This window comes from Mytilus californianus, unplaced genomic scaffold, assembly GCF_021869535.1.
Source record: "Mytilus californianus isolate M0D057914Y unplaced genomic scaffold, xbMytCali1.0.p SCAF_1, whole genome shotgun sequence".
NCBI classification, from domain to species: domain Eukaryota; kingdom Metazoa; phylum Mollusca; class Bivalvia; order Mytilida; family Mytilidae; genus Mytilus; species Mytilus californianus.
This window is the reverse complement of record NW_026262581.1, coordinates 73313955-73340627: the sequence shown is the minus strand read 5'-3', so window position 1 is coordinate 73340627 and position 26673 is coordinate 73313955. Positions and strand designations below refer to the sequence as shown.

Genomic DNA, 26673 nt, shown 5'->3' with positions numbered 1-26673 from the left:
TTTATAGAAAACTCTCATGTATGGGTTTTGCTCATTGTTTAAAAGCCGTACAGTAACATCATTTAGTCTCTAGTCTCATTTGCAATCACACCACATATTTTTAAATATATGTGTGGTTTAAACTTATAAACCAATCTATTCTCTAATTACTTTTCTAACATGAAAGAGGATGCATATCCATTTATACTTTGTGGCCTAAACTTATTTGTACCATATTTACTGTATTTTCTGAAAGGAGGCTGGACAGATGTAAATAAAATCTGTTTTGAACTGAGCTATTATCATTCATACCAAGTTAACAACTATACAATTGAGAATTTTTAATGAGTAATTTTTGGTGTAATTGTAATTCTGCTGTATAGAGCAATGTTGAAAAACGAAAAACAAAAATATATAATCAAAGGGAAATAGTTTTCCAAATTTGTCTTTTTTTCTTCTTTTTATGAAAGATCTCCTAGAACTTTTCTGCATATGCAGATTTGTTTATGGACTTTTTCCCCCGGAAATGCTTTTGACATAAGGAGTTTTTAGTATAATTAGCAATAGTAATGGATTTTATTGTTAAGTTTTCACCTGCGTTAGTATTTTTGTACAAAATGGCTGACCCAGGATTTTAGGTATGTTGTATTGTTAAACATGATAAATGAAAATTATGTTGTACCAAGTTACATTGAACATATTCAATTATGCAATGATATCAATGTTTTTACAAGACTATGTTAAAAAAATAAGTATTAGAAAAGATATAAAGCAAAAATTATTTAAAAGACGAATGTGTTCCTAGCAGCATTAACCATGTCATTTCTATTTTAAGGAAACAAGAAAAAGTCTGTTTGTTTTACTCCGTGTTGAAGACCTCACTATGACTTTGAGATGATAACAGCAGTACAAGAGCTTTTCTTTTTTGTGTGTTTTTGCTGTCCATATACTAATTTAATCTGTTACAAAATAGTAAAACAAAAATGAACAAATTTAAAATTATTTTTTCCAATCCAGGTATTGTGAAATAAAGTGTATTTCATATCGAGGGTAAAAATATGATTAGTAGAAATCCTTACACACTGACATAATATATCCCTGTTGCAAGGACTATTTATAAACTAGCAAAATAGTGAACTTCACAAGTTTTGTTCGATTATATTTTATTACTGATATTGTATTATGTTTATTGAAATTCTTAACCTTAAATAATATGTTAAGATTAAAGGATGACTAACACGGGATAAGAAGACATCAGTAATAACACATTTTGAATGAAATTATAAAAGTAATGTTATTTGAAAAGATTAATCCTTTCGACATTTAGACACTTAAGCATTTGTTAAGAGTCCTTACACTGATATATTATGTCTGTATGTAATGATATTACATTTGAAATACTGTTAATGAATCAGATAATGTATATGCTGGAATAATATATACATTTCTTATCATTAATAAGTCCTGTAAATATCAGACAAATCCTACAGTATTGTCATATTGTCATACATAGAGCAGAATTTAACATATATCCTATGACTACTAATACCTTAATTGACTAATACGTGTATCAAATAACATGCTCCAATTACTGTTGATGGTTAAATATTATATTACAGTTCTTTTTGGAGTTTGGATTTCCTTGCTTCTGCTGTAGCACTAACTACATCATCAGATTTCAACGCTTCAGTATAACAATAATCGGCTGTTTCCTTATCACCCGATATTTCTTGGCAAAGCCCAAGTACTGTTATTGAAACAGATATGGTATCTGAAATAACGAAATTTGAGTCATCTAGACAGAGCATTAAATCATATAATGCCTGGTGTCTTTTAGAAATATCACCAAGATGATGGTAACAAAGAAATCGAAGACAGTGTGACATAACAGTAGGCGGTATAAACACGGGCTTGTCATTCACTTCTAGCTGCAGTTCGTCGGGTATTAAAGATGATTGCTTTACGTACTTGACATTATTAACCATAGCTATTCTCATCTTGTCATTAAATGTCATTGTAGAATTGATATGCATTCTATAATTATTTATCTGTTCTTCTCTGTAGTTATCTTTGCCTTTTAACGTCATCTCAGATGAACATCTTGATAGGACATACTCCGTTAGTCTGAGTGTCACATTGAACTGTTCTGTGACATAATAAAACGATGCGTATAACAACCAACCGGATACAGCATCTGTCTTGGTACCGGCTTGTAAATATCTATGATACCGTTTGTGCATGTTGTACTTGTCAGTCATCTTGGTTGGTATTGGTAGTAACTGTGCTGCATGTTGACTTATTATAGCTTGTTGGTGATTACATATATCAATAATAAATGTCGAAGATGTGGACTTAATAAAAGATTTTGAAAACATCAGTGCCTTTAAACATCCTGATAAGTCTGTTGCAGAATCGAACCCACACGTCTTATAAAAAAGAAAGTCTAACATCATGAAGGAAGATTCAATATGTGTTCTTAATAAAGTATGATTTGTATTGTCTTGCGGAAATAATTTATTTATCAATCCAACAATTCCTTCGCATTTAATGTTATCTAATACATTTACCAGTATCTTATTGTTATCAAGATTGACCTTTCCTAAGAACATATTTTGTTGTGGTATAAAATAGTTCGGACAGTAGCACTTTTTTGCCCACACTATTAGTTTATTTATGCAGTGCGAAAAACAGACAATTAATTTGGACAATTGAAACGTGTCTATATCCACTTCCTCTGAGACCCAGAATAAAGCTGTCTTCATAAAGTAAGAACACAATAAACCTTCAGCATGTTTGTTTGTGTTAACGATATGCTTTAATGTAAGTTTGAGGAGACAGTAACATAACAGTTGAGTGAAATTAAACGAATGTACAAGTTGTTTTTCTGCCTCAGAGAAAGATAATCTCCACAATATATTACAATCTGGCATAGTCTTTGGTCCAATAGGGACTAGCAAACATCCGCCTTTTTTAATCTTATCAATGATGTTATTCGGGGGCCATTGCTGTCGATTGCGTAAAGTCCATTCTTTTGCATTGTACGGTAAATATTTACTTCGAATACAGTATGCGAAATCCGTTTTTTGACCTTTACTTGATACACAGGGACCGTGTGTTGATAGCTTCAGAAATGGATGTAATTGCTTTAACTTACTAACAAATTTGTTCACTGATAAATATAGGCCTTTATTGGTATTTTCAAAGGTTTCTAATGTTATAAAGTCAATTTCCAGATGAAATCCTTTTAACAATCGGAGTCTGGTAAATCCAGGATGATTATGTTCAGTCTCCATAAGCAATGTTGTACGTTTTACATGTTCTAAAGGTTGTTTGATAGTCCTTCTGTCTTGTATTACATCTACTTCATGGATGACGTACATTAGATCGATGTCCCTACCAGGTAAATCTAGACCTTCACCTAAACTTCCACTCGTTATTTCTGTTAAGCTTGACAAAGCTGCATTATTCAACATGTCCTTTAAAATAAAAAGTTTTTGTCTTTTTCGAAAGTCTATTTCAGAACCAACTGTATTCACTAAATGTTCGTATAAGTATCTTTCTTTCATACGATTTCTAGTCCAGGTCAAGTAATCTATAAAAATAAATTTAGTAGTTTTATTGATTAAAATTTTTGTGTACGGCATACACCAATGAGGTTGGCAAAGTGCGATCATGCAAAAGCGTAACGTATTTTCTTAGATTTATCAATATCCATACGAAGGGGCAAAGGGCATGTTACTACTCATAGATAACAAGTTGACAACTGGAAATTTGAAATCACATTTGTAACAAGTTTAAGTTAAAATCCATCTATCTCGATATATATAAATAGACCAAGATAGAAATCTGACTTTCTGCTTTTTTTTTTGTATCATTGATATCAAGGTCAGTGGGATACATGAGCTGTAATTATGCATTTAGACATATCTTCTCGAGTAACAAGATATTATCGTGCAATCTGAAAGTAGAATGTAAGAATTTTGCAAGATGTTTTTTGTGGTGTTTGTTTGTTTGTTTACATGATGCTTTGAATGAATTCTGTCTAATTAAAATTCATGCATACTTCAGCCAGTTGTGGTCCAGAGTTTGAACTTATATATATATTTATATATATACAAGTCTAAATAGAAAACAACGTTCAAACCTATGATTGCGTTGGATAAAAACCGCAATTTTTATACGTTTGCATGCAAAAAAAATTTCTTGGTAAAGTCGTCTAAATACAGCACAAACAACATTTTCCAAAAGACCAAAAAAGTAAAAAAATTATTTTAACAAAACGCATTTGACTAGCAGGTTAAACAACGGATGTTCTTAACCCCTGCTGACTGCCATGGCGATTGCCAAATAAACGGATCACCAGACATAAAAATAGATCTTAATTTATTAATTAAATACCAAACAGAAAACAATAAACTTGCGGAAAAGATGGTATACCGCAAACATGAGGTGCAAAAATTTGTACACCATATCCGGATTTCGACAATTAGTGTCTCTTCAGTGATGTTAGGAATCGAAACGGTATTTGGAACGCCATATAATTTACCTCAATTTCGGACTGACTCTTGAATTTTGAAGAGTCAAAATAGGACGAACGGATCATATAAACCCGAAGGCAAATATAATACAAGCCCAAACAAAAAAAATATAAACAAGTCTAAATTGAAAACAACGTTCAAACCTATGATTGCGTTGGATAAAAACCGCAATTTTTATACGTGTGCATGCAAAACAAATTTCTTCGTAGAGTGGTCTAAATACAGCACAAACAACATTTTCCAAAAGACCAAAAAAGTGAAAAAGTATATTTTAACAAAACGCATTTGACTAGCAGGTTAAACAACGGATTTTCTTAAACCCTGCTGACTGCCATGGCGATTGCCAAATAAACGGATCACCAGATATAAAAATAGATCTTAATTTATTAATTAAATACCAAACAGAAAACAATAAACTTGCGGAAAAGATGGTATACCGCAAACATTAGGTGCAAAAATTTGTGCACTATATCCGGATTTCGACAATTAATGTCTCTTCAGTGATGTGAGGAATCGAAACGGTATTTGGAAAGCCATATAATTTACCTCGATTTCGGACTGCCTCTTGAATTTTGAAGAGTCAAAATAAGATGAACGGATCATATAAACCCGAAGCAAATATAATACAAGCACAAACGAAAAAATATAAACAAGTCTAAATTGAAAACAACGTTCAAACCTATGATTGCGTTGGATAAAAACCGCAATTTTTATACGTGTGCATGCAAAACAAATTTCTTGGTAAGGTGGTCTAAATACAGCACAAACAACATTTTCCAAAAGACCAAAAAAGATAAAAAGTATATTTTAACAAAACGCATTTGACTAGCAGGTCGAACAACGGATGTTCTTAAACCCTGCTGACTGCCATGGCGATAGCCAAAAAAAAAGGATCACCAGATGTAAAATGGATCTTAATTTATTAATTAAATACCAAACAGAAAACAATAAACTTAAATGGATCTTAATTTATTAATTAAATACCAAACAGACAACAATAAACTTGCGGAAAAGATGGTATACCGCAAACATGAGGTGCAAAAATATGTACACCATATCCGGATTTCGACAATTAATGTGTCTTCAGTGATGTTAGGAATCAAAAAGGTATTTGGAAGGCCATATAATTTATCTCAATTTCGGACTGACTCTTCAATTTTGAAGAGTCAAAATAGGATGAACGGATTATATAAACTCGAAGGCAAATATAATACAAGCCCAAACGAAAAAAAAAAAATAAACAAGTCTAAATTGAAAACAACGTTCAAACCTATGATTGCGTTGGATAAAAACCGCAATTTTTATACGTGTGCATGCAAAACAAATTTCTTGGTAGAGTGGTCTAAATACAGAAAAAACAACATTTTCCAAAAGACCAAAAAAGTGAAAAAGTATATTTTAACAAAACGCATTTGACTAGCAGGTCGAACAACGGATCTTCATAAGCCCTGCTGACTGCCATGGCGATTGCTAAAAAAACGGATTACAAGATGTAAAAATGGATCATAATTTATTAATTAAATACCAAACAGAAAACAATAAACTTGCGGAAAAGATGGTATACCGCAAACATGAGGTGCAAAAATTTGTACACCATATCCGGATTTCGACAATTAATGTCTCTTCAGTGATGTTAGGAATCGAAACGGTATTTGGAAGACCATATTATTTACCTCAATTTCGGACTGATTCTTGAATTTTGAAGAGTCAAAATAGGACGAACGGATCATATGAACCCGAAGGCAAATATAATACAAGCCCAAACGAAAACATATAAACAAGTCTCAATCGAAAACAACGTTCAAACCTATGATTGCGTTGGATAAAAACCGCAATTTTTGTACGTGTGCATGCAAAACAAATTTCGTGGTAGAGTGGTCTAAATACAGCACAAACAACATTTTCCAAAAGACCAAAAAAGTGAAAAAGCATATTTTAACAAAATGCATTTGACTAGCAGGTCAAACAACGGATGTTCTAAAACCTGCTGACTGCCATGGCGATTGCCAAATAAACGGATCACCAGATGTAAAAATGGATCTTAATGTATTTATTAAATACAAAACAGAAAACAATAAACTTGCGGAAAAGATGGTATACCGCAAACATGAGGTGCAAAAATTTGTACACCATATCCGGATTTCGAAAATTAATGTCTCTTCAGTGATGTTACGAATAGAAACGGTATTTGGAAGGCCATATAATTTACTTTAATTTCGGACTGACTCTTGAATTTTGAAGAGTAAAAATAGGACAAACGGATCATATAAACCCGAAGGCCAATATATTACAAGTATAAAAGAAAAATATAAACAAGACTAAATTGAAAACAACGTTCAAACCTATGATTGCGTTGGATAAAAACCGCAATTTTTATACGTGTGCATGCAAAACAAATTTCTTGATAGAGTGGTCTAAATACAGCACAAACAACATTTCCCAAAGGACCAAAAAAGATAAAAAGTATATTTTAACAAAACGCGTTTGACTAGCAGGTCGAACAACGGATGTTCTTAAACCTGCTGACTGCCATGGCGATTGCCAAAAAAACGGATCACCAGATGTAAAAATGGATCTTAATTTATTTATTAAATACCAAACAGAAAACAATAAACTTGCGGAAAAAGATGGTATACCGCAATCATGAGGTGCAAAAATTTGTACACCATATCGGGATTTCGACAAGTAGTGTTTCTTCAGTGATGTTAGGAATCGAAACGGTATTTGGAAGGCCATATAATTTACCTCCATTTCGGACTGATTCTTGAATTTTGAAGAGTCAAAATAGGACGAACGGATCATATAAACCCAAAGGCAAATATAATACAAGCCCAAACGAAAAAATATAAACAAGTCTAAATTGAAAACAACGTTCAATCCTATGATTGCGTTGGATAAAAACCGCAATTTTTATACGTGTGCATGCAAAACAAATTTCTTGGTAGAGTGGTCTAAATACAGCACAAACAACATTTTCCAAAAGACCAAAAAAGATAAAAAGTATATTTTAACAAAACGCATTTGACTAGCAGGTTAAACAACGGATGTTCTTTAACCTGCTGACTGCTATGGCGATTGCCAAATAAAAGGATCACCAGATGTAAAAATGGATCTTAATTTATTAATTAAATACAAAACAGAAAACAATAAACTTGCGGAAAAGATGGTATACCGCAAACATGAGGTGCACAAATTTGTACACCATATCCGGATTTCGACAATTAATGTCTCTTCAGTGATGTTACGTATAGAAACGGTATTTGGAAGGCCATATAATTTACCTCAATTTCGGACTGACTCTTGAATTTTGAAGAGTAAAAATAGGACGAACGGATCATATAAACCCGAAGGCAAATATAATATAAGTATAAAAGAAAAAATAAAAACAAGTCTAAATTGAAAACAACGTTCAAACCTATGATTGCGTTGGATAAAAACCGCAATTTTTATACGTGTGCATGCAAAACAAATTTCTTGATAGAGTGGTCTAAATACAGCACAAACAACATTTCCCAAAAGACCAAAAAAGATAAAAAGTATATTTTAACAAAACGCGTTTGACTAGCAGGTCGAACAACGTATGTTCTTAAACCTGTTGACTGGATTGCCAAAAAAACGGATCACCAGATGTAAAAATGGATCTTAATTTATTTATTTAATACAAAACAGAAAACAATAAACTTGCTGAAAAAGATGGTATACCGCAAACATGAGGTGCAAAAATTTGTACACCATATCCGGATTTCGACAATAAGTGTCTCTTCAGTGATGTTAGGAATCGAAACGGTATTTGGAAGGCCATATAATTTACCTCAATTTCGGACTGACTCTTGAATTTTGAAGAGTCAAAATAGGACGAACGGATCATATAAACCCGAAGGCAAATATAATACAAGCCCAAACGAAAAAATATAAACAAGTCTAAATTGAAAACAACGTTCAAACCTATGATTGCGTTGGATAAAAACCGCAATTTTTATACGTGTGCATGCAAAACAAATTTCTTGGTAGAGTGGTCTAAATACAGCACAAACAACATTTTCCAAAAGACCAAAAAACTGAAAAAGTATATTTTAACAAAACGCATTTGACTTGCAGGTTAAACAACGGATGTTCTTAAACCCTGCTGACTGCCATGGCGATTGCCAAATAAACGGATCACCAGATATAAAAATAGATCTTAATTTATTAATTAAATACCAAACTGACAACAATAAACTTGCGGAAAAGATGGTATACCGCAAACATGAGGTCCAAAAATATGTACACCATATCCGGATTTCGACAATTAATGTGTCTTCAGTGATGTTAGGAATCGAAAAGGTATTTGGTAGGCCATATAATTTATCTCAATTTCGGACTGACTCTTCAATGTTGAAGAGTCAAAATAGGATGAACGGAGAATATAAACCCGAAGGCAAATATAATACAAGCCCAAACGAAAACAAAATAAAAAAGTCTAAATTGAAAACAACGTTCAAACCTATGATTGCGTTGGATAAAAACCGCAATTTTATACGTTTGCATGCAAAACAAATTTCTTGGTAGAGTGGTCTAAATACAGAAAAAACAACAATTTCCAAAAGACCAAAAAAGTGAAAAAGTATATTTTAACAAAACGCATTTGACTAGCAGGTTAAACAACGGATTTTCTTAAACCCTGCTGACTGCCATGGCGATTGCCAAATAAACGGATCACCAGATGTAAAAATGGATCTTAATTTATTAATTAAATACCAAACAGAAAACAATAAACTTGCGGAAAAGATGGTATACCGCAAACATGAGGTTCAAAAATTTGTACACCATATCCGGATTTCGACAATTAATGTCTCTTCGGTGATGTTAGGAATCGAAACGGTATTTGGAAGGCAATATTATTTACCTCAATTTCGGACTGATTCTTGAATTTTGAAGAGTCAAAATAGGACGAACGGATCATATAAACCCGAAGGCAAATATAATACAAGCCCAAACGAAAACATATAAACAAGTCTCAATTGAAAACAACGTTCAAACCTATGATTGCGTTGGATAAAAACCGCAATTTTTGTACGTGTGCATGCAAAACAAATTTCTTGGTAGAGTGGTCTAAATACAGCACAAACAACATTTTCCAAAAGACCAAAAAAGATAAAAAGTATATTTTAACAAAACGCATTTGACTAGCAGGTTAAACAACGGATGTTCTTTAACCTGCTGACTGCTATGGCGATTGCCAAATAAATGGATCACCAGATGTAAAAATGGATCTTAATTTATTAATTAAATACAAAACAGAAAACAATAAACTTGCGGAAAAGATGGTATACCACAAACATGAGGTGCAAAAATTTGTACACCATATCCGGATTTCGAAAATTAATGTGTCTTCAGTGATGTTACGTATAGAAACGGTATTTGGAAAGCCATATAATTTACCTTAATTTCGGACTGACTCTTGAATTTTGAAGAGTAAAAATAGCACGAACGGATCATATAAACCCGAAGGCAAATATAATACAAGTATAAAAGAAAAATATAAACAAGTCTGAATTGAAAACAACGTTCAAACCTATGATTGCGTTGGATAAAAACCGCAATTTCTATACGTGTGCATGCAAAACAAATTTCTTGGTAAGGTGGTCTAAATACAGCACAAACAACATTTTCCAAAAGACCAAAAAAGATAAAAAGTATATTTTAACAAAACGCATTTGACTAGCAGGTCGAACAACGGATGTTCTTAAACCCTGCTGACTGCCATGGCGATTGCCAAAAAAAAAGGATCACCAGATGTAAAATGGATCTTAATTTATTAATTAAATACCAAACAGAAAACAATAAACTTAAATGGATCTTAATTTATTAATTAAATACCAAACAGACAACAATAAACTTGCGGAAAAGATGGTATACCGCAAACATGAGGTCCAAAAATATGTACACCATATCCGGATTTCGATAATTAATGTGTCTTCAGTGATGTTACGAATAGAAACGGTATTTGGAAGGCCATATTATTTACCTCAATTTCGGACTGACTCTTGAATTTTGAAGAGTAAAAATAGGACGAACGGATCATATAAACCCGAAGGCAAATATAATACAAGTATAAAAGAAAAAATATAAACAAGTCTAATTTGAAAACAACGTTCAAACCTATGATTGCGTTGGATAAAAACCGCAATTTTTATACGTGTACATGCAAAACAAATTTCTTGATAGAGTGGTCTAAATACAGCACAAACAACATTTCCCAAAAGACCAAAAAAGATAAAAAGTATATTTTAACAAAACGCGTTTGACTAGCAGGTCGAACAACGGATGTTCTTAAACCTGCTGACTGGATTGCCAAAAAAACGGATCACCAGATGTAAAAATGGATCTTAATTTATTTATTAAATACCAAACAGAAAACAATAAACTTGCGGAAAAGATGGTATACCGCAAACATGAGGTGCAAAAATTTGTACACCATATCCGGATTTCGACAATTAATGTCTCTTCAGTGATGTTAGAAATCGAAACGGTATTTGGGTGGCCATTTAATTTACCTCAATTTCGGACTGACTCTTGAATTTTGAAGAGTCAAAATAGGACGAACGGATCATATAAACCCGAAGGCAAATATAATACAAGCCCAAACGAAAAAGTATAAAGAAGTCTCAATTGAAAACAACGTTCAATCCTATGATTCCGTTGGTTAAAAACCGCAATTTTTATACGTGTGCTAGCAAAACAAATTTCGTGGTAGAGTGGTCTAAATACACCACAAACAACATTTTCTAAAAGACCAAAAAAGTGAAAAAGTATATTTTAACAAAACGCATTTGACTAGCAGGTCGAACAACGGATGTTCTTAAACCCTGCTGACTGCCATGGCGATTGCCAAAAAAAAAGGATCACCAGATGTAAAATGGATCTTAATTTATTAATTAAATACCAAACAGACAACAATAAACTTGCGGAAAAGATGGTATACCGCAAACATGAGGTCCAAAAATATGTACACCATATCCGGATTTCGACAATTAATGTGTCTTCAGTGATGTTAGGAATCGAAAAGGTATTTGGAAGGCCATATAATTTACCTTAATTTCGGACTGACTCTTTAATTTTGAAGAGTAAAAATAGCACGAACGGATCATATAAACCCGAAGGCAAATATAATACAAGTATAAAAGAAAAATATAAACAAGTCTGAATTGAAAACAACGTTCAAACCTATGATTGCGTTGGATAAAAACCGCAACTCCTATACGTGTGCATGCAAAACAAATGTCTTGGTAAGGTGGTCTAAATACAGCACAAACAACATTTTCCAAAAGACCAAAAAAGATAAAAAGTATATTTTAACAAAACGCATTTGACTAGCAGGTCGAACAACGGATGTTCTTAAACCCTGCTGACTGCCATGGCGATTGCCAAAAAAAGAAGGATCACCAGATGTAAAATGGATCTTAATTTATTAATTAAATACCAAACAGAAAACAATAAACTTAAATGGATCTTAATTTATTAATTAAATACCAAACAGACAACAATAAACTTGCGGAAAAGATGGTATACCGCAAACATGAGGTCCAAAAATATGTACACCATATCCGGATTTCGATAATAAATGTGTCTTCAGTGATGTTAGGAATAGAAACGGTATTTGGAAGGCCATATTATTTACCTCAATTTCGGACTGACTCTTGAATTTTGAAGAGTAAAAATAGGACGAACGGATCATATAAACCCGAAGGTAAATATAATACAAGTATAAAAAAAAAATATAAACAAGTCTAATTTGAAAACAACGTTCAAACCTATGATTGCGTTGGATAAAAACCGCAATTTTTATACGTGTACATGCAAAACAAATTTGTTGATAGAGTGGTCTAAATACAGCACAAACAACATTTCCCAAAAGACCAAAAAAGATAAAAAGTATATTTTAACAAAACGCGTTTGACTAGCAGGTCGAACAACGGATGTTCTTAAACCTGCTGACTGGATTGCCAAAAAAACGGATCACCAGATGTAAAAATGGATCTTAATTTATTTATTAAATACCAAACAGAAAACAATAAACTTGCGGAAAAGATGGTATACCGCAAACATGAGGTGCAAACATTTGTACACCATATCCGGATTTCGACAATTAATGTCTCTTCAGTGATGTTAGAAATCGAAACGGTATTTGGAAGGCCATATAATTTACCTCAATTTCGGACTGACTCTTGAATTTTGAAGAGTCAAAATAGGACGAACGGATCATATAAACCCGAAGGCAAATATAATACAAGCCCAAACGAAAAAATATAAACAAGTCTCAATTGAAAACAACGTTCAATCCTATGATTCCGTTGGTTAAAAACCGCAATTTTTATACGTGTGCTAGCAAAACAAATTTCGTGGTAGAGTGGTCTAAATACACCACAAACAACATTTTCTAAAAGACCAAAAAAGTGAAAAAGTATATTTTAACAAAACGCATTTGACTAGCAGGTCGAACAACGGATGTTCGTAAGCCCTGCTGACTGCCATGGCGATTGCCAAATAAACGGATCACCAGATGTAAAATTGGATTTTAATTTATTAATTAAATACAAAACAGAAAACAATAAACTTGCGGAAAAGATGGTATACCGCAAACATGAGGGTCAAAAATTTGTACACCATATCCGGATTTCGACAATTATTGTCTCTTCAGTGATGTTAGGAATCAAAATGGTATTTGGATGACCATTTAATTTACCTCAATATCGGACTGATTCTTGAATTGTAAAGAGTCAAAATAGGATGAACGGATCATATAAACCCGAAGGCAAATATATTACAAGCACAAACGAAAAAATATAAACAAGTCTGAATTGAAAACAACGTTCAAACCTATGATTGCGTTGGATAAAAACCGCAATTTTTATACGTGTGCATGCAAAACAAATTTCTTGGTAAGGTGGTCTAAATACAGCACAAACAACATTTTCCAAAAGACCAAAAAAGATAAAAAGTATATTTTAACAAAACGCATTTGACTAGCAGGTCGAACAACGGATGTTCTTAAACCCTGCTGACTGCCATGGCGATTGCCAAAAAAAAAGGATCACCAGATGTAAAATGGATCTTAATTTATTAATTAAATACCAAACAGACAACAATAAACTTGCGGAAAAGATGGTATACCGCAAACATGAGGTCCAAAAATATGTACACCATATCCGGATTTCGACAATTAATGTGTCTTCAGTGATGTTAGGAATCAAAAAGGTATATGGAAGGCCATATAATTTATCTCAATTTCGGACTGACTCTTCAATTTTGAAGAGTCAAAATAGGATGAACGGATCATATAAACCCGAAGGCAAATATAATACAAGCCAAAACGAAAAAAAAATAAACAAGTCTAAATTGAAAACAACGTTCAAACCTATGATTGCGTTGGATAAAAACCGCAATTTTATACGTGTGCATGCAAAACAAATTTCTTGGTAGAGTGGTCTAAATACAGAAAAAACAACATTTTCCAAAAGACCAAAAAAGTGAAAAAGTATATTTTAACAGAACGCATTTGACTATCAGGTCGAACAACGGATGTTCTTAAGCCCTGCTGACTGCCATGGCGATTGCAAAATAAACGGATCACCAGATGTAAAAATGGATCTTAATTTATTAATTAAATACCAAACAGAAAACAATAAACTTGCGTAAAAGATGGTATACCGCAAACATGAGGTGCAAAAATTTGTACACCATATCCGGATTTCGACAATTAATGTCTCTTCAGTGATGTTAGGAATCGAAACGGTATTTGGAAGGCCATATAATTTACCTAAATTTCGGACTGACTCTTGAATTTTGAAGAGTCAAAATAGGACAAACGGATCATATAAACCCGAAGGCAAATATAATACAAGCCCAAACGAAAAAATATTAACAAGTCTAAATTGAAAACAACGTTCAAACCTATGATTGCGTTGGATAAAAACCGCAATTTTTATACGTGTGCATGCAAAACAAATTTCTTGGTAGAGTGGTCTAAATACAGCACAAACAACATTTTCCAAAAGACCAAAAAAGTGATAAAAAATATTTTAACAAAACGCATTTGACTAGCGGGTCGAACAACGGATGTTCTTAAACCTGCTGCCTGCCATGGCGATTGCCAAATAAACGAATCACCAGATGTAAAAATTGATCTTAATTTATTTGTTAAATACAAAACAGAAAACAATAAACTTGCGGAAAAGATGGTATACCGCAAACATGAGTTGCAAAAATTTGTACACCATATCCGGATTTCGACAATTAATGTCTCTTCAGTGATGTTAGGAATCGAAACGGTATTTGGAAGGCCATATAATTTACCTCAATTTCGGACTGACTCTTGAATTTTGAAGAGTCAAAATAGGACGAACGGATCATATAAACCCGAAGGCAAATATAATACAAGCCCAAACGAAAAAATATAAACAAGTCTAAATTGAAAACAACGTTCAAACCTATGATTGCGTTGGATAAAAACCGCTATTTTTATACGTGTGCATGCAAAACAAATTACTTGGTAGAGTGGTCTAAATACAGCTAAAAACAACATTTTCTAAAAGACCAAAAAAGTGAAAAAGTATATTTTAACATAACGCATTTGACTAGCAGGTTGAACAACGGCTGTTCTTAAACCCTGCTGACTGCCATGGCGATTGCCAAATAAACGGATCACCAGATGTAAAAATGGATCTTAATTTATTTATTAAATACAAAACAGAAAACAATAAACTTGCGGAAAAGATGGTATACCGCAAACATGAGGTCCAAAAATATGTACACCATATCCGGATTTCGACAATTAATGTGTCTTCAGTGATGTTAGGAATCGAAAAGGTATATGGAAGGCCATATAATTTATCTCAATTTCGGACTGACTCTTCAATTTTGAAGAGTCAAAATAGGATGAACGGATCATATAAACCCGAAGGCAAATATAATACAAGCCAAAACGAAAAAAAAATAAACAAGTCTAAATTGAAAACAACGTTCAAACCTATGATTGCGTTGGATAAAAACCGCAATTTTATACGTGTGCATGCAAAACAAATTTCTTGGTAGAGTGGTCTAATTACAGAAAAAACAACATTTTCCAAAAGACCAAAAAAGTGAAAAAGTATATTTTAACAGAACGCATTTGACTATCAGGTCGAACAACGGATGTTCTTAAGCCCTGCTGACTGCCATGGCGATTGCCAAATAAACGGATCACCAGATGTAAAAATGGATCTTAATTTATTAATTAAATACCAAACAGAAAACAATAAACTTGCGTAAAAGATGGTATACCGCAAACATGAGGTGCAAAAATTTGTACACCATATCCGGATTTCGACAATTAATGTCTCTTCAGTGATGTTAGGAATCGAAACGGTATTTGGAAGGCCATATAATTTACCTCAATTTCGGACTGACTCTTGAATTTTGAAGAGTCAAAATAGGACGAACGGATCATATAAACCCGAAGGCAAATATAATACAAGCCCAAACGAAAAAATATTAACAAGTCTCAATTGAAAACAACGTTCAATCCTATGATTCCGTTGGTTAAAAACCGCAATTTTTATACGTGTGCTAGCAAAACAAATTTTGTGGTAGAGTGGTCTAAATACTGAACAAACAACATTTTCTAAAAGACCAAAAAAGTGAAAAAGTATATTTTAACAAAACGCATTTGACTAGCAGGTCAAACAACGGATGTTCTTAAACCTACTGACTGCCATGGCGATTGCCAAATAAGCGGATCACCAGATGTAAAAATGGATCTTAATTTATTCATTAAATACAAAACAGAAAACAATAAACTTGCGGAAAAGATGGTATACCGCAAACATGAGGTGCAAAAATTTGTACACCATATCCGGATTTCGACAATTAATGTCTCTTCAGTGATGTTACGAATAGAAACGGTATTTGGAAGGCCATATAATTTACCTCAATTTCGGACTGACTCTTGAATTTTGAAGAGTAAAAATAGGACGAACGGATCATATAAACCCGAAGGCAAATATAATACAAGTATAAAAGAAAAAATATAAACAAGTCTAATTTGAAAACAACGTTCAAACCTATGATTGCGTTGGATAAAAACCGCAATTTTTATACGTGTGCATGCAAAACAAATTTCTTGATAGAGTGGTCTAAATACAGGACAAACAACATTTCCCAAAAGACCAAAAAAGATAAAAAGTATATTTTAACAAAACGCGTTTGACTAGCAGGTCGAACAACGGATGTTCTTAAACCTGCTGACTGGATTGTCAAATAAACGGATCACCAGATGTAAAAATGGAATTTAATTTATTTATTAAATACAAAACAGAAAACAATAAACTTGCGGAAAAGATGGTATACCGCAACATGAGGTGCAAAGATTTGTACACCATATCCGGATTTCGACAATTAATGTGTCTTCAGTGATGTTAGGAATCGAAATGGTATTTGGAAGGCCATATAATTTACCTTAATTTCGGACTGACTCTTGAATTTTGAAGAGTAAAAATAGGACAAACGGATCATATAAACCCGAAGGCAAATATATTACAAGCCCAAACGAAAAAATATAAACAAGTCTAAATTGAAAACAACGTTCAAACCTATGATTGCGTTGGATAAAAACCGCAATTTTTATACGTGTGCATGCAAAACATATTTCTAGGTAGGGTGGTCTAAATTCAGCACCAACAACATTTTCCAAAAGACCATAAAAGTGAAAAAGTATATTTTAACAAAACACATTTGACTAGCGGGTCAAACAACGGATGTTCTTAAACCCTGCTGACTGTCATGGCGATTGCCAAATAAACGGATCACCAGATGTAAAAATGGATCTTAATTTATTAATTAAATACCAAACGGAAAACAATAAACTTGCGGAAAAGATGGTATACCGCACCCATGAGGTGCAAACATTTGAACACCATATTCGGATTTCGACAATTAATCTCTGCAGTGGTGTTAGGAATCGAAAAGGTATTTGGAAGGCCATATAATTTACCTTAATTTCGGACTGACTCTTGAATTTTGAAGAGTCAAAATAGGACGAACGGATCATATAAACCCGAAGGCAAATATAATACAAGCCCAAACGAAAAAATATAAACAAGTCTAAATTGAAAACAACGTTCAAACCTATGATTGCGTTGGATAAAAACCGCAATTTTTATACGTGTGCATGCAAAACAAATTTCTTGGTAGAGTGGTCTAAATACAGCACAAACAACATTTTCCAAAAGACCAAAAAAGTGATAAAAAATATTTTAACAAAACGCATTTGACTAGCGGGTCGAACAACGGATGTTCTTAAACCTGCTGCCTGCCATGGCGATTGCCAAATAAACGAATCACCAGATGTAAAAATTGATCTTAATTTATTTGTTAAATACAAAACAGAAAACAATAAACTTGCGGAAAAGATGGTATACCGCAAACATGAGTTGCAAAAATTTGTACACCATATCCGGATTTCGACAATTAATGTCTCTTCAGTGATGTTAGGAATCGAAACGGTATTTGGAAGGCCATATAATTTACCTCAATTTCGGACTGACTCTTGAATTTTGAAGAGTCAAAATAGGACGAACGGATCATATAAACCAGAAGGCAAATATAATACAAGCCCAAACGAAAAAATATAAACAAGTCTAAATTGAAAACAACGTTCAAACCTATGATTGCGTTGGATAAAAACCGCTATTTTTATACGTGTGCATGCAAAACAAATTACTTGGTAGAGTGGTCTAAATACAGCTAAAAACAACATTTTCCAAAAGACCAAAAAAGTGAAAAAGTATATTTTAACATAACGCATTTGACTAGCAGGTTGAACAACGGCTGTTCTTAAACCCTGCTGACTGCCATGGCGATTGCCAAATAAACGGATCACCAGATGTAAAAATGGATCTTAATTTATTTATTAAATACAAAACAGAAAACAATAAACTTGCGGAAAAGATGGTATCCCGCAAACATGAGGTGCAAAAATTTGTACACCATATCCGGATTTCGACAATTAATGTCTCTTCAGTGATGTTAGGAATCGAAACGGTATTTGGAAGGCCATATAATTTACCTCAATTTCGGACTGACTCTTGAATTTTGAAGAGTCAAAATAGGACGAACGGATCATATAAACCAGAAGGCAAATATAATACAAGCCCAAACGAAAAAATATAAACAAGTCTAAATTGAAAACAACGTTCAAACCTATGATTGCGTTGGATAAAAACCGCAATTTTTATACGTGTGCATGCAAAACAAATTTCTTGGTAAGGTGGTCTAAATACAGCACAAACAACATTTTCCAAAAGACCAAAAAAGATAAAAAGTATATTTTAACAAAACGCATTTGACTAGCAGGTCGAACAACGGATGTTCTTAAACCCTGCTGACTGCCATGGCGATTGCCAAAAAAAAAGGATCACCAGATGTAAAATGGATCTTAATTTATTAATTAAATACCAAACAGACAACAATAAACTTGCGGAAAAGATGGTATACCGCAAACATGAGGTCCAAAAATATGTACACCATATCCGGATTTCGACAATTAATGTGTCTTCAGTGATGTTAGGAATCGAAAAGGTATATGGAAGGCCATATAATTTATCTCAATTTCGGACTGACTCTTCAATTTTGAAGAGTCAAAATAGGATGAACGGATCATATAAACCCGAAGGCAAATATAATACAAGCCAAAACGAAAAAAAAATAAACAAGTCTAAATTGAAAACAACGTTCAAACCTATGATTGCGTTGGATAAAAACCGCAATTTTATACGTGTGCATGCAAAACAAATTTCTTGGTAGAGTGGTCTAATTACAGAAAAAACAACATTTTCCAAAAGACCAAAAAAGTGAAAAAGTATATTTTAACAGAACGCATTTGACTATCAGGTCGAACAACGGATGTTCTTAAGCCCTGCTGACTGCCATGGCGATTGCCAAATAAACGGATCACCAGATGTAAAAATGGATCTTAATTTATTAATTAAATACCAAACAGAAAACAATAAACTTGCGTAAAAGATGGTATACCGCAAACATGAGGTGCAAAAATTTGTACACCATATCCGGATTTCGACAATTAATGTCTCTTCAGTGATGTTAGGAATCGAAACGGTATTTGGAAGGCCATATAATTTACCTCAATTTCGGACTGACTCTTGAATTTTGAAGAGTCAAAATAGGACGAACGGATCATATAAACCCGAAGGCAAATATAATACAAGCCCAAACGAAAAAATATTAACAAGTCTCAATTGAAAACAACGTTCAATCCTATGATTCCGTTGGTTAAAAACCGCAATTTTTATACGTGTGCTAGCAAAACAAATTTTGTGGTAGAGTGGTCTAAATACTGAACAAACAACATTTTCTAAAAGACCAAAAAAGTGAAAAAGTATATTTTAACAAAACGCATTTGACTAGCAGGTCAAACAACGGATGTTCTTAAACCTACTGACTGCCATGGCGATTGCCAAATAAGCGGATCACCAGATGTAAAAATGGATCTTAATTTATTCATTAAATACAAAACAGAAAACAATAAACTTGCGGAAAAGATGGTATACCGCAAACATGAGGTGCAAAAATTTGTACACCATATCCGGATTTCGACAATTAATGTCTCTTCAGTGATGTTACGAATAGAAACGGTATTTGGAAGGCCATATAATTTACCTCAATTTCGGACTGACTCTTGAATTTTGAAGAGTAAAAATAGGACGAACGGATCATATAAACCCGAAGGCAAATATAATACAAGTATAAAAGAAAAATATAAACAAGTCTAATTTGAAAACAACGTTCAAACCTATGATTGCGTTGGATAAAAACCGCAATTTTTATACGTGTGCATGCAAAACAAATTTCTTGATAGAGTGGTCTAAATACAGGACAAACAACATTTCCCAAAAGACCAAAAAAGATAAAAAGTATATTTTAACAAAACGCGTTTGACTAGCAGGTCGAACAACGGATGTTCTTAAACCTGCTGACTGGATTGTCAAATAAACGGATCACCAGATGTAAAAATGGAATTTAATTTATTTATTAAATACAAAACAGAAAACAATAAACTTGCGGAAAAGATGGTATACCGCAACATGAGGTGCAAAGATTTGTACACCATATCCGGATTTCGACAATTAATGTGTCTTCAGTGATGTTAGGAATCGAAATGGTATTTGGAAGGCCATATAATTTACCTTAATTTCGGACTGACTCTTGAATTTTGAAGAGTAAAAATAGGACGAACGAATTATATAAACCCGAAGGCAAATATATTACAAGCCCAAACGAAAAAATATAAACAAGTCTAAATTGAAAACAACGTTCAAACCTATGATTGCGTTGGATAAAAACCGCAATTTTTATACGTGTGCATGCAAAACATATTTCTAGGTAGGGTGGTCTAAATTCAGCACCAACAACATTTTCCAAAAGACCATAAAAGTGAAAAAGTATATTTTAACAAAACACATTTGACTAGCGGGTCAAACAACGGATGTTCTTAAACCCTGCTGACTGTCATGGCGATTGCCAAATAAACGGATCACCAGATGTAAAAATGGATCTTAATTTATTAATTAAATACCAAACGGAAAACAATAAACTTGCGGAAAAGATGGTATACCGCACACATGAGGTGCAAACATTTGAACACCATATTCGGATTTCAACAATTAATCTCTGCAGTGGTGTTAGGAATCGAAAAGGTATTTGGAAGGCCATATAATTTACCTTAATTTCGGACTGACTCTTGAATTTTGAAGAGTCAAAATAGGACGAACGGATCATATAAACCCGAAGGCAAATATAATACAAGCCCAAACGAAAAAAAATAAACAAGTCTAAATTGAAAACAACGTTCAAACCTATGATTGCGTTGGATAAAAACCGCAATTTTTATACGTGTGCATGCAAAACAAATTTCTTGGTAGAGTGGTCTAAATACAGCACAAACAACATTTTCCAAAAGACCAAAAAAGTGATAAAAAGTATTTTAACAAAACGCATTTGACTAGCAGGTCGAACAACGGATGTTCTTAAACCTGCTGCCTGCCATGGCGATTGCCAACTAAACGGATCACCAGATGTAAAAATTGATCTTAATTTATTTGTTAAATACAAAACAGAAAACAATAAACTTGCGGAAAAGATGGTATACCGCAAACATGAGTTGCAAAAATTTGTACACCATATCCGGATTTCGACAATTAATGTCTCTTCAGTGATGTTAGGAATCGAAACGGTATTTGGAAGGCCATATAATTTACCTCAATTTCGGACTGACTCTTGAATTTTGAAGAGTAAAAATAGGACGAACGGATCAAATAAACCCGAAGGCAAATATAATACAAGCCCAAACGAAAAAATATAAACAAGTCTAAATTGAAAACAACGTTCAAACCTATGATTGCGTTGGATAAAAACCGCAATTTTTATACGTGTGCATGCAAAACAAATTACTTGGTAGAGTGGTCTAAATACAGCTAAAAACAACATTTTCTAAAAGACCAAAAAAGTGAAAAAGTATATTTTAACATAACGAATTTGACTAGCAGGTTGAACAACGGCTGTTCTTAAACCCTGCTGACTGCCATGGCGATTGCAAAAAAAAAACGGATCACCAGATGTAAAAATGGATCTTAATTTATTTATTAAATACAAAACAGAAAACAATAAACTTGCGGAAAAGATGGTATACCGCAAACATGAGGGTCAAAAATTTGTACACCATATCCGGATTTCGACAATTATTGTCTCTTCAGTGATGTTAGGAATCGAAATGGTATTTGGAAGACCATATAATTTACCTCAATATCGGACTGATTCTTGAATTGTAAAGAGTCAAAATAGGATGAACGGATCATATAAACCCGAAGGCAAATATATTACAAGGACAAACGAAAAAATATAAACAAGTCTGAATTGAAAACAACGTTCAAACCTATGATTGCGTTGGATAAAAACCGCATTTTTTATACGTGTGCATGCAAAACAAATTTCTTGTTAGAGTGGTCTAAATACAGCACAAACAACATTTTCCAAAAGACCAAAAAAGTGAAAAAGTGTATTTTAACAAAACGTATTTGACTAGCAGGTCGAACAACGGATGTTCTTAAACCTGCTGACTGCCGTGGCGATTGTCAAATAAACGGATCACCAGATGTAAAAATGGAATTTAATTTATTTATTAAATACAAAACAGAAAACAATAAACTTGCGGAAAAGATGGTATACCGCAACATGAGGTGCAAAGATTTGTACACCATATCCGGATTTCGACAATTAATGTGTCTTCAGTGATGTTAGGAATCGAAATGGTATTTGGAAGGCCATATAATTTACCTTAATTTCGGACTGACTCTTGAATTTTGAAGAGTAAAAATAGGACAAACGGATCATATAAACCCGAAGGCAAATATATTACAAGCCCAAACGAAAAAATATAAACAAGTCTAAATTGAAAACAACGTTCAAACCTATGATTGCGTTGGATAAAAACCGCAATTTTTATACGTGTGCATGCAAAACATATTTCTAGGTAGGGTGGTCTAAATTCAGCACCAACAACATTTTCCAAAAGACCATAAAAGTGAAAAAGTATATTTAAACAAAACACATTTGACTAGCGGGTCAAACAACGGATGTTCTTAAACCCTGCTGACTGTCATGGCGATTGCCAAATAAACGGATCACCAGATGTAAAAATGGATCTTAATTTATTAATTAAATACCAAACGGAAAACAATAAACTTGCGGAAAAGATGGTATACCGCACCCATGAGGTGCAAACATTTGAACACCATATTCGGATTTCGACAATTAATCTCTGCAGTGGTGTTAGGAATCGAAAAGGTATTTGGAAGGCCATATAATTTACCTTAATTTCGGACTGACTCTTGAATTTTGAAGAGTCAAAATAGGACGAACGGATCATATAAACCCGAAGGCAAATATAATACAAGCCCAAACGAAAAAATATAAACAAGTCTAAATTGAAAACAACGTTCAAACCTATGATTGCGTTGGATAAAAACCGCAATTTTTATACGTGTGCATGCAAAACAAATTTCTTGGTAGAGTGGTCTAAATACAGCACAAACAACATTTTCCAAAAGACCAAAAAAGTGATAAAAAATATTTTAACAAAACGCATTTGACTAGCGGGTCGAACAACGGATGTTCTTAAACCTGCTGCCTGCCATGGCGATTGCCAAATAAACGGATCACCAGATGTAAAAATTGATCTTAATTTATTTGTTAAATACAAAACAGAAAACAATAAACTTGCGGAAAAGATGGTATACCGCAAACATGAGTTGCAAAAATTTGTACACCATATCCGGATTTCGACAATTAATGTCTCTTCAGTGATGTTAGGAATCGAAACGGTATTTGGAAGGCCATATAATTTACCTCAATTTCGGACTGACTCTTGAATTTTGAAGAGTCAAAATAGGACGAACGGATCATATAAACCAGAAGGCAAATATAATACAAGCCCAAACGAAAAAATATAAACAAGTCTAAATTGAAAACAACGTTCAAACCTATGATTGCGTTGGATAAAACCGCTATTTTTATACGTGTGCATGCAAAACAAATTACTTGGTAGAGTGGTCTAAATACAGCTAAAAACAACATTTTCCAAAAGACCAAAAAAGTGAAAAAGTATATTTTAACAAAACGCATTTGACTAGCAGGTTGAACAACGGCTCTTCTTAAACCCTGCTGACTGCCATGGCGATTGCCAAATAAACGGATCACCAGATGTAAAAATGGATCTTAATTTATTTATTAAATACAAAACAGAAAACAATAAACTTGCGGGAAAGATGGTATCCCGCAAACATGAGGTGCAAAAATTTGTACACCATATCCGGATTTCGACAATTAATGTCTCTTCAGTGATGTTAGGAATCGAAACGGTATTTGGAAGGCCATATAATTTACCTCAATTTCGGACTGACTCTTGAATTTTGAAGAGTAAAAATAAACGAACGGATCATATAAACCCGGAGGCAAATATAATACAAGTATAAAAGAAAAAATATAAACAAGTCTAAATTTAAAACAACGTTCAAACCTATGATTGCGTTGGATAAAAACCGCAATTTTTATACGTGTGCATGCAAAACAAATTTCTTGATAGAGTGGTCTAAATACAGCACAAACAACATTTCCCAAAAGACCAAAAAAGATGAAAAGTATATTTTAACAAAACGCGTTTGACTAGCAGGTCGAACAACGGATGTTCTTAAACCTGCTGACTGGATTGCCAAAAAAACGGATCACCAGATGTAAAAATGGATCTTAATTTATTAATTAGATACAAAACAGAAAACAATAAACTAGCGGAAAAGATAGTATACAGCAAGCATGAGGTACAAAAATTTGTACACCATATCCGGATTTCGACAATTAATGTGTCTTCAGTGATGTTAGGAATAGAAAAGGTATTTGGAAGGCCATATAATTTACCCCAATTTCGGACTGACTCTTGAATTTTGAAGAGTCAAAATAGGATGAACGGATCATATAAACCCGAAGGCAAATATAATACAAGCCCAAACGAAAACATATAAACAAGTCTAAATTGAAAACAACGTTGAAACCTATGATTGCGTTTGATAAAAACTGCAATTTTTATACGTTTGCATGCAAAACAAATTTCTTGGTAGAGTGGTCTAAATACAGCACAAACAACATTTTCCAAAAGACCAAAAAAGTGAAAAAGTATATTTTAACAAAACGCATTTGACTAGCAGGTCGAAAAACGGATGTTCTTAAACCTTGCTGACTGCCATGGCGATTGCCAAAAAAACGGAACACCAGATGTAAAAATGGATCTTAATTTATTAATTAAATACCAAACAGAAAACAATAAGCTTGCGGAAAAGATGGTATACCGCAAAAATGAGGTGCAAAAATTTGTACACCATATCCGGTAATAAATAATAAATTAAGATCCATTTTTACATCTGGTGATCCGTTTATTTGGCAATCGCCATGGCAGTCAGCAGGGTTTAAGAACATCCGTTGTTCGACCTGCTAGTCAAATGCGTTTTGTTAATATATATAAATATATATTTATATTTGATAACAAAAGTCAGCATTTTGATAATATTCAATTCCTTGTGTTTGTTGCAGAAATCAGTATGCCTCATCACAAATTAGGATTTAGATGTCCCAAATTAAGGAATATTTACCTATGTTTCTTACTTTCATAACAAATAAATAAAAGCACACTGTTATGGCATGATGAAGTAGATCTTTCAATTAAGCAAAGGAAACAGTAGATTGAAGCGTAAACGATATTGATATTACTGCAAAATTTTAAGCAAATGTGCTTAAAAACTTGATGTTCGTTGTGAGGCAAGGGTCCTTGTTAAAGGCCGTACTAGACCTATAATTGTTTACTTTTTACACATTGTGACTTGGATGGAAGGTTGTCTCATTGGCATTCATACCACATCTTCTAATTAAAGATAATTTTAAGAACCTACATCTGATTGACATTGTTTGTTGGATATACCCAATCACTCTATTTTTTTGTTAGCCAGATACTGAGAAATACATTTTACAACCAATGCAACAATACCAATCATGTCGGCCTTTTGGCCTCGGGCTATTCTGAAAAAGTTATCCAGTTGTTTGCTTGAGTTTCACTGCTTCTAATTAAGATATTAACAGAAGCAGAAAGTTTGTTACACTTATTAGGTAAACCTAAAACATTTGATAATTAACCTATGGTCACCCTTGAGCGTAGGACATAATCGAAGACGCCAAAGTTGTGACGCCATAAGTAATGTTATGTAGAGTTTCAGCGTAATAATGTTACTTTTGTGTTTTAACCGATAAAAATGCAAATGATTTTTTGCGATAAAAGGGTGTGAAACATTGGATAGATATGATTATTATAACAGTACTGCAATCATCTAATCAGGAATATCAAAATAATATTTGCCAATAAGCATATCATGCCATATCTTGATAAATATACATATTTTTAAATTATCATAAAATTAGAAATCCATAATATTGCGTGATACAAACTCCTTGTAAAGTCAAAAGGGGAAGTCTATGAACACACTAAAACCTGAGTGCAGTACTGTTTGTATACTACAAAAACTAC

The 26673-nt window shown here is 33.3% G+C and overlaps 1 protein-coding gene across 1 annotated transcript in view; it reads right to left on the bottom strand.

Annotated features, from left to right (window-relative positions):
* Positions 1-215: 215 nt before the first annotated feature.
* Positions 216-26673, bottom strand: part of LOC127723871 (uncharacterized) — a 38124-nt gene continuing 11666 nt past the window's right edge. The window contains exon 3 of the mRNA XM_052230593.1: positions 216-3571. Coding sequence (XP_052086553.1) covers positions 1593-3571 — 1979 coding nt within the window. The 3' untranslated portion in view covers positions 216-1592. The remainder of the gene's footprint in view (positions 3572-26673) is intronic.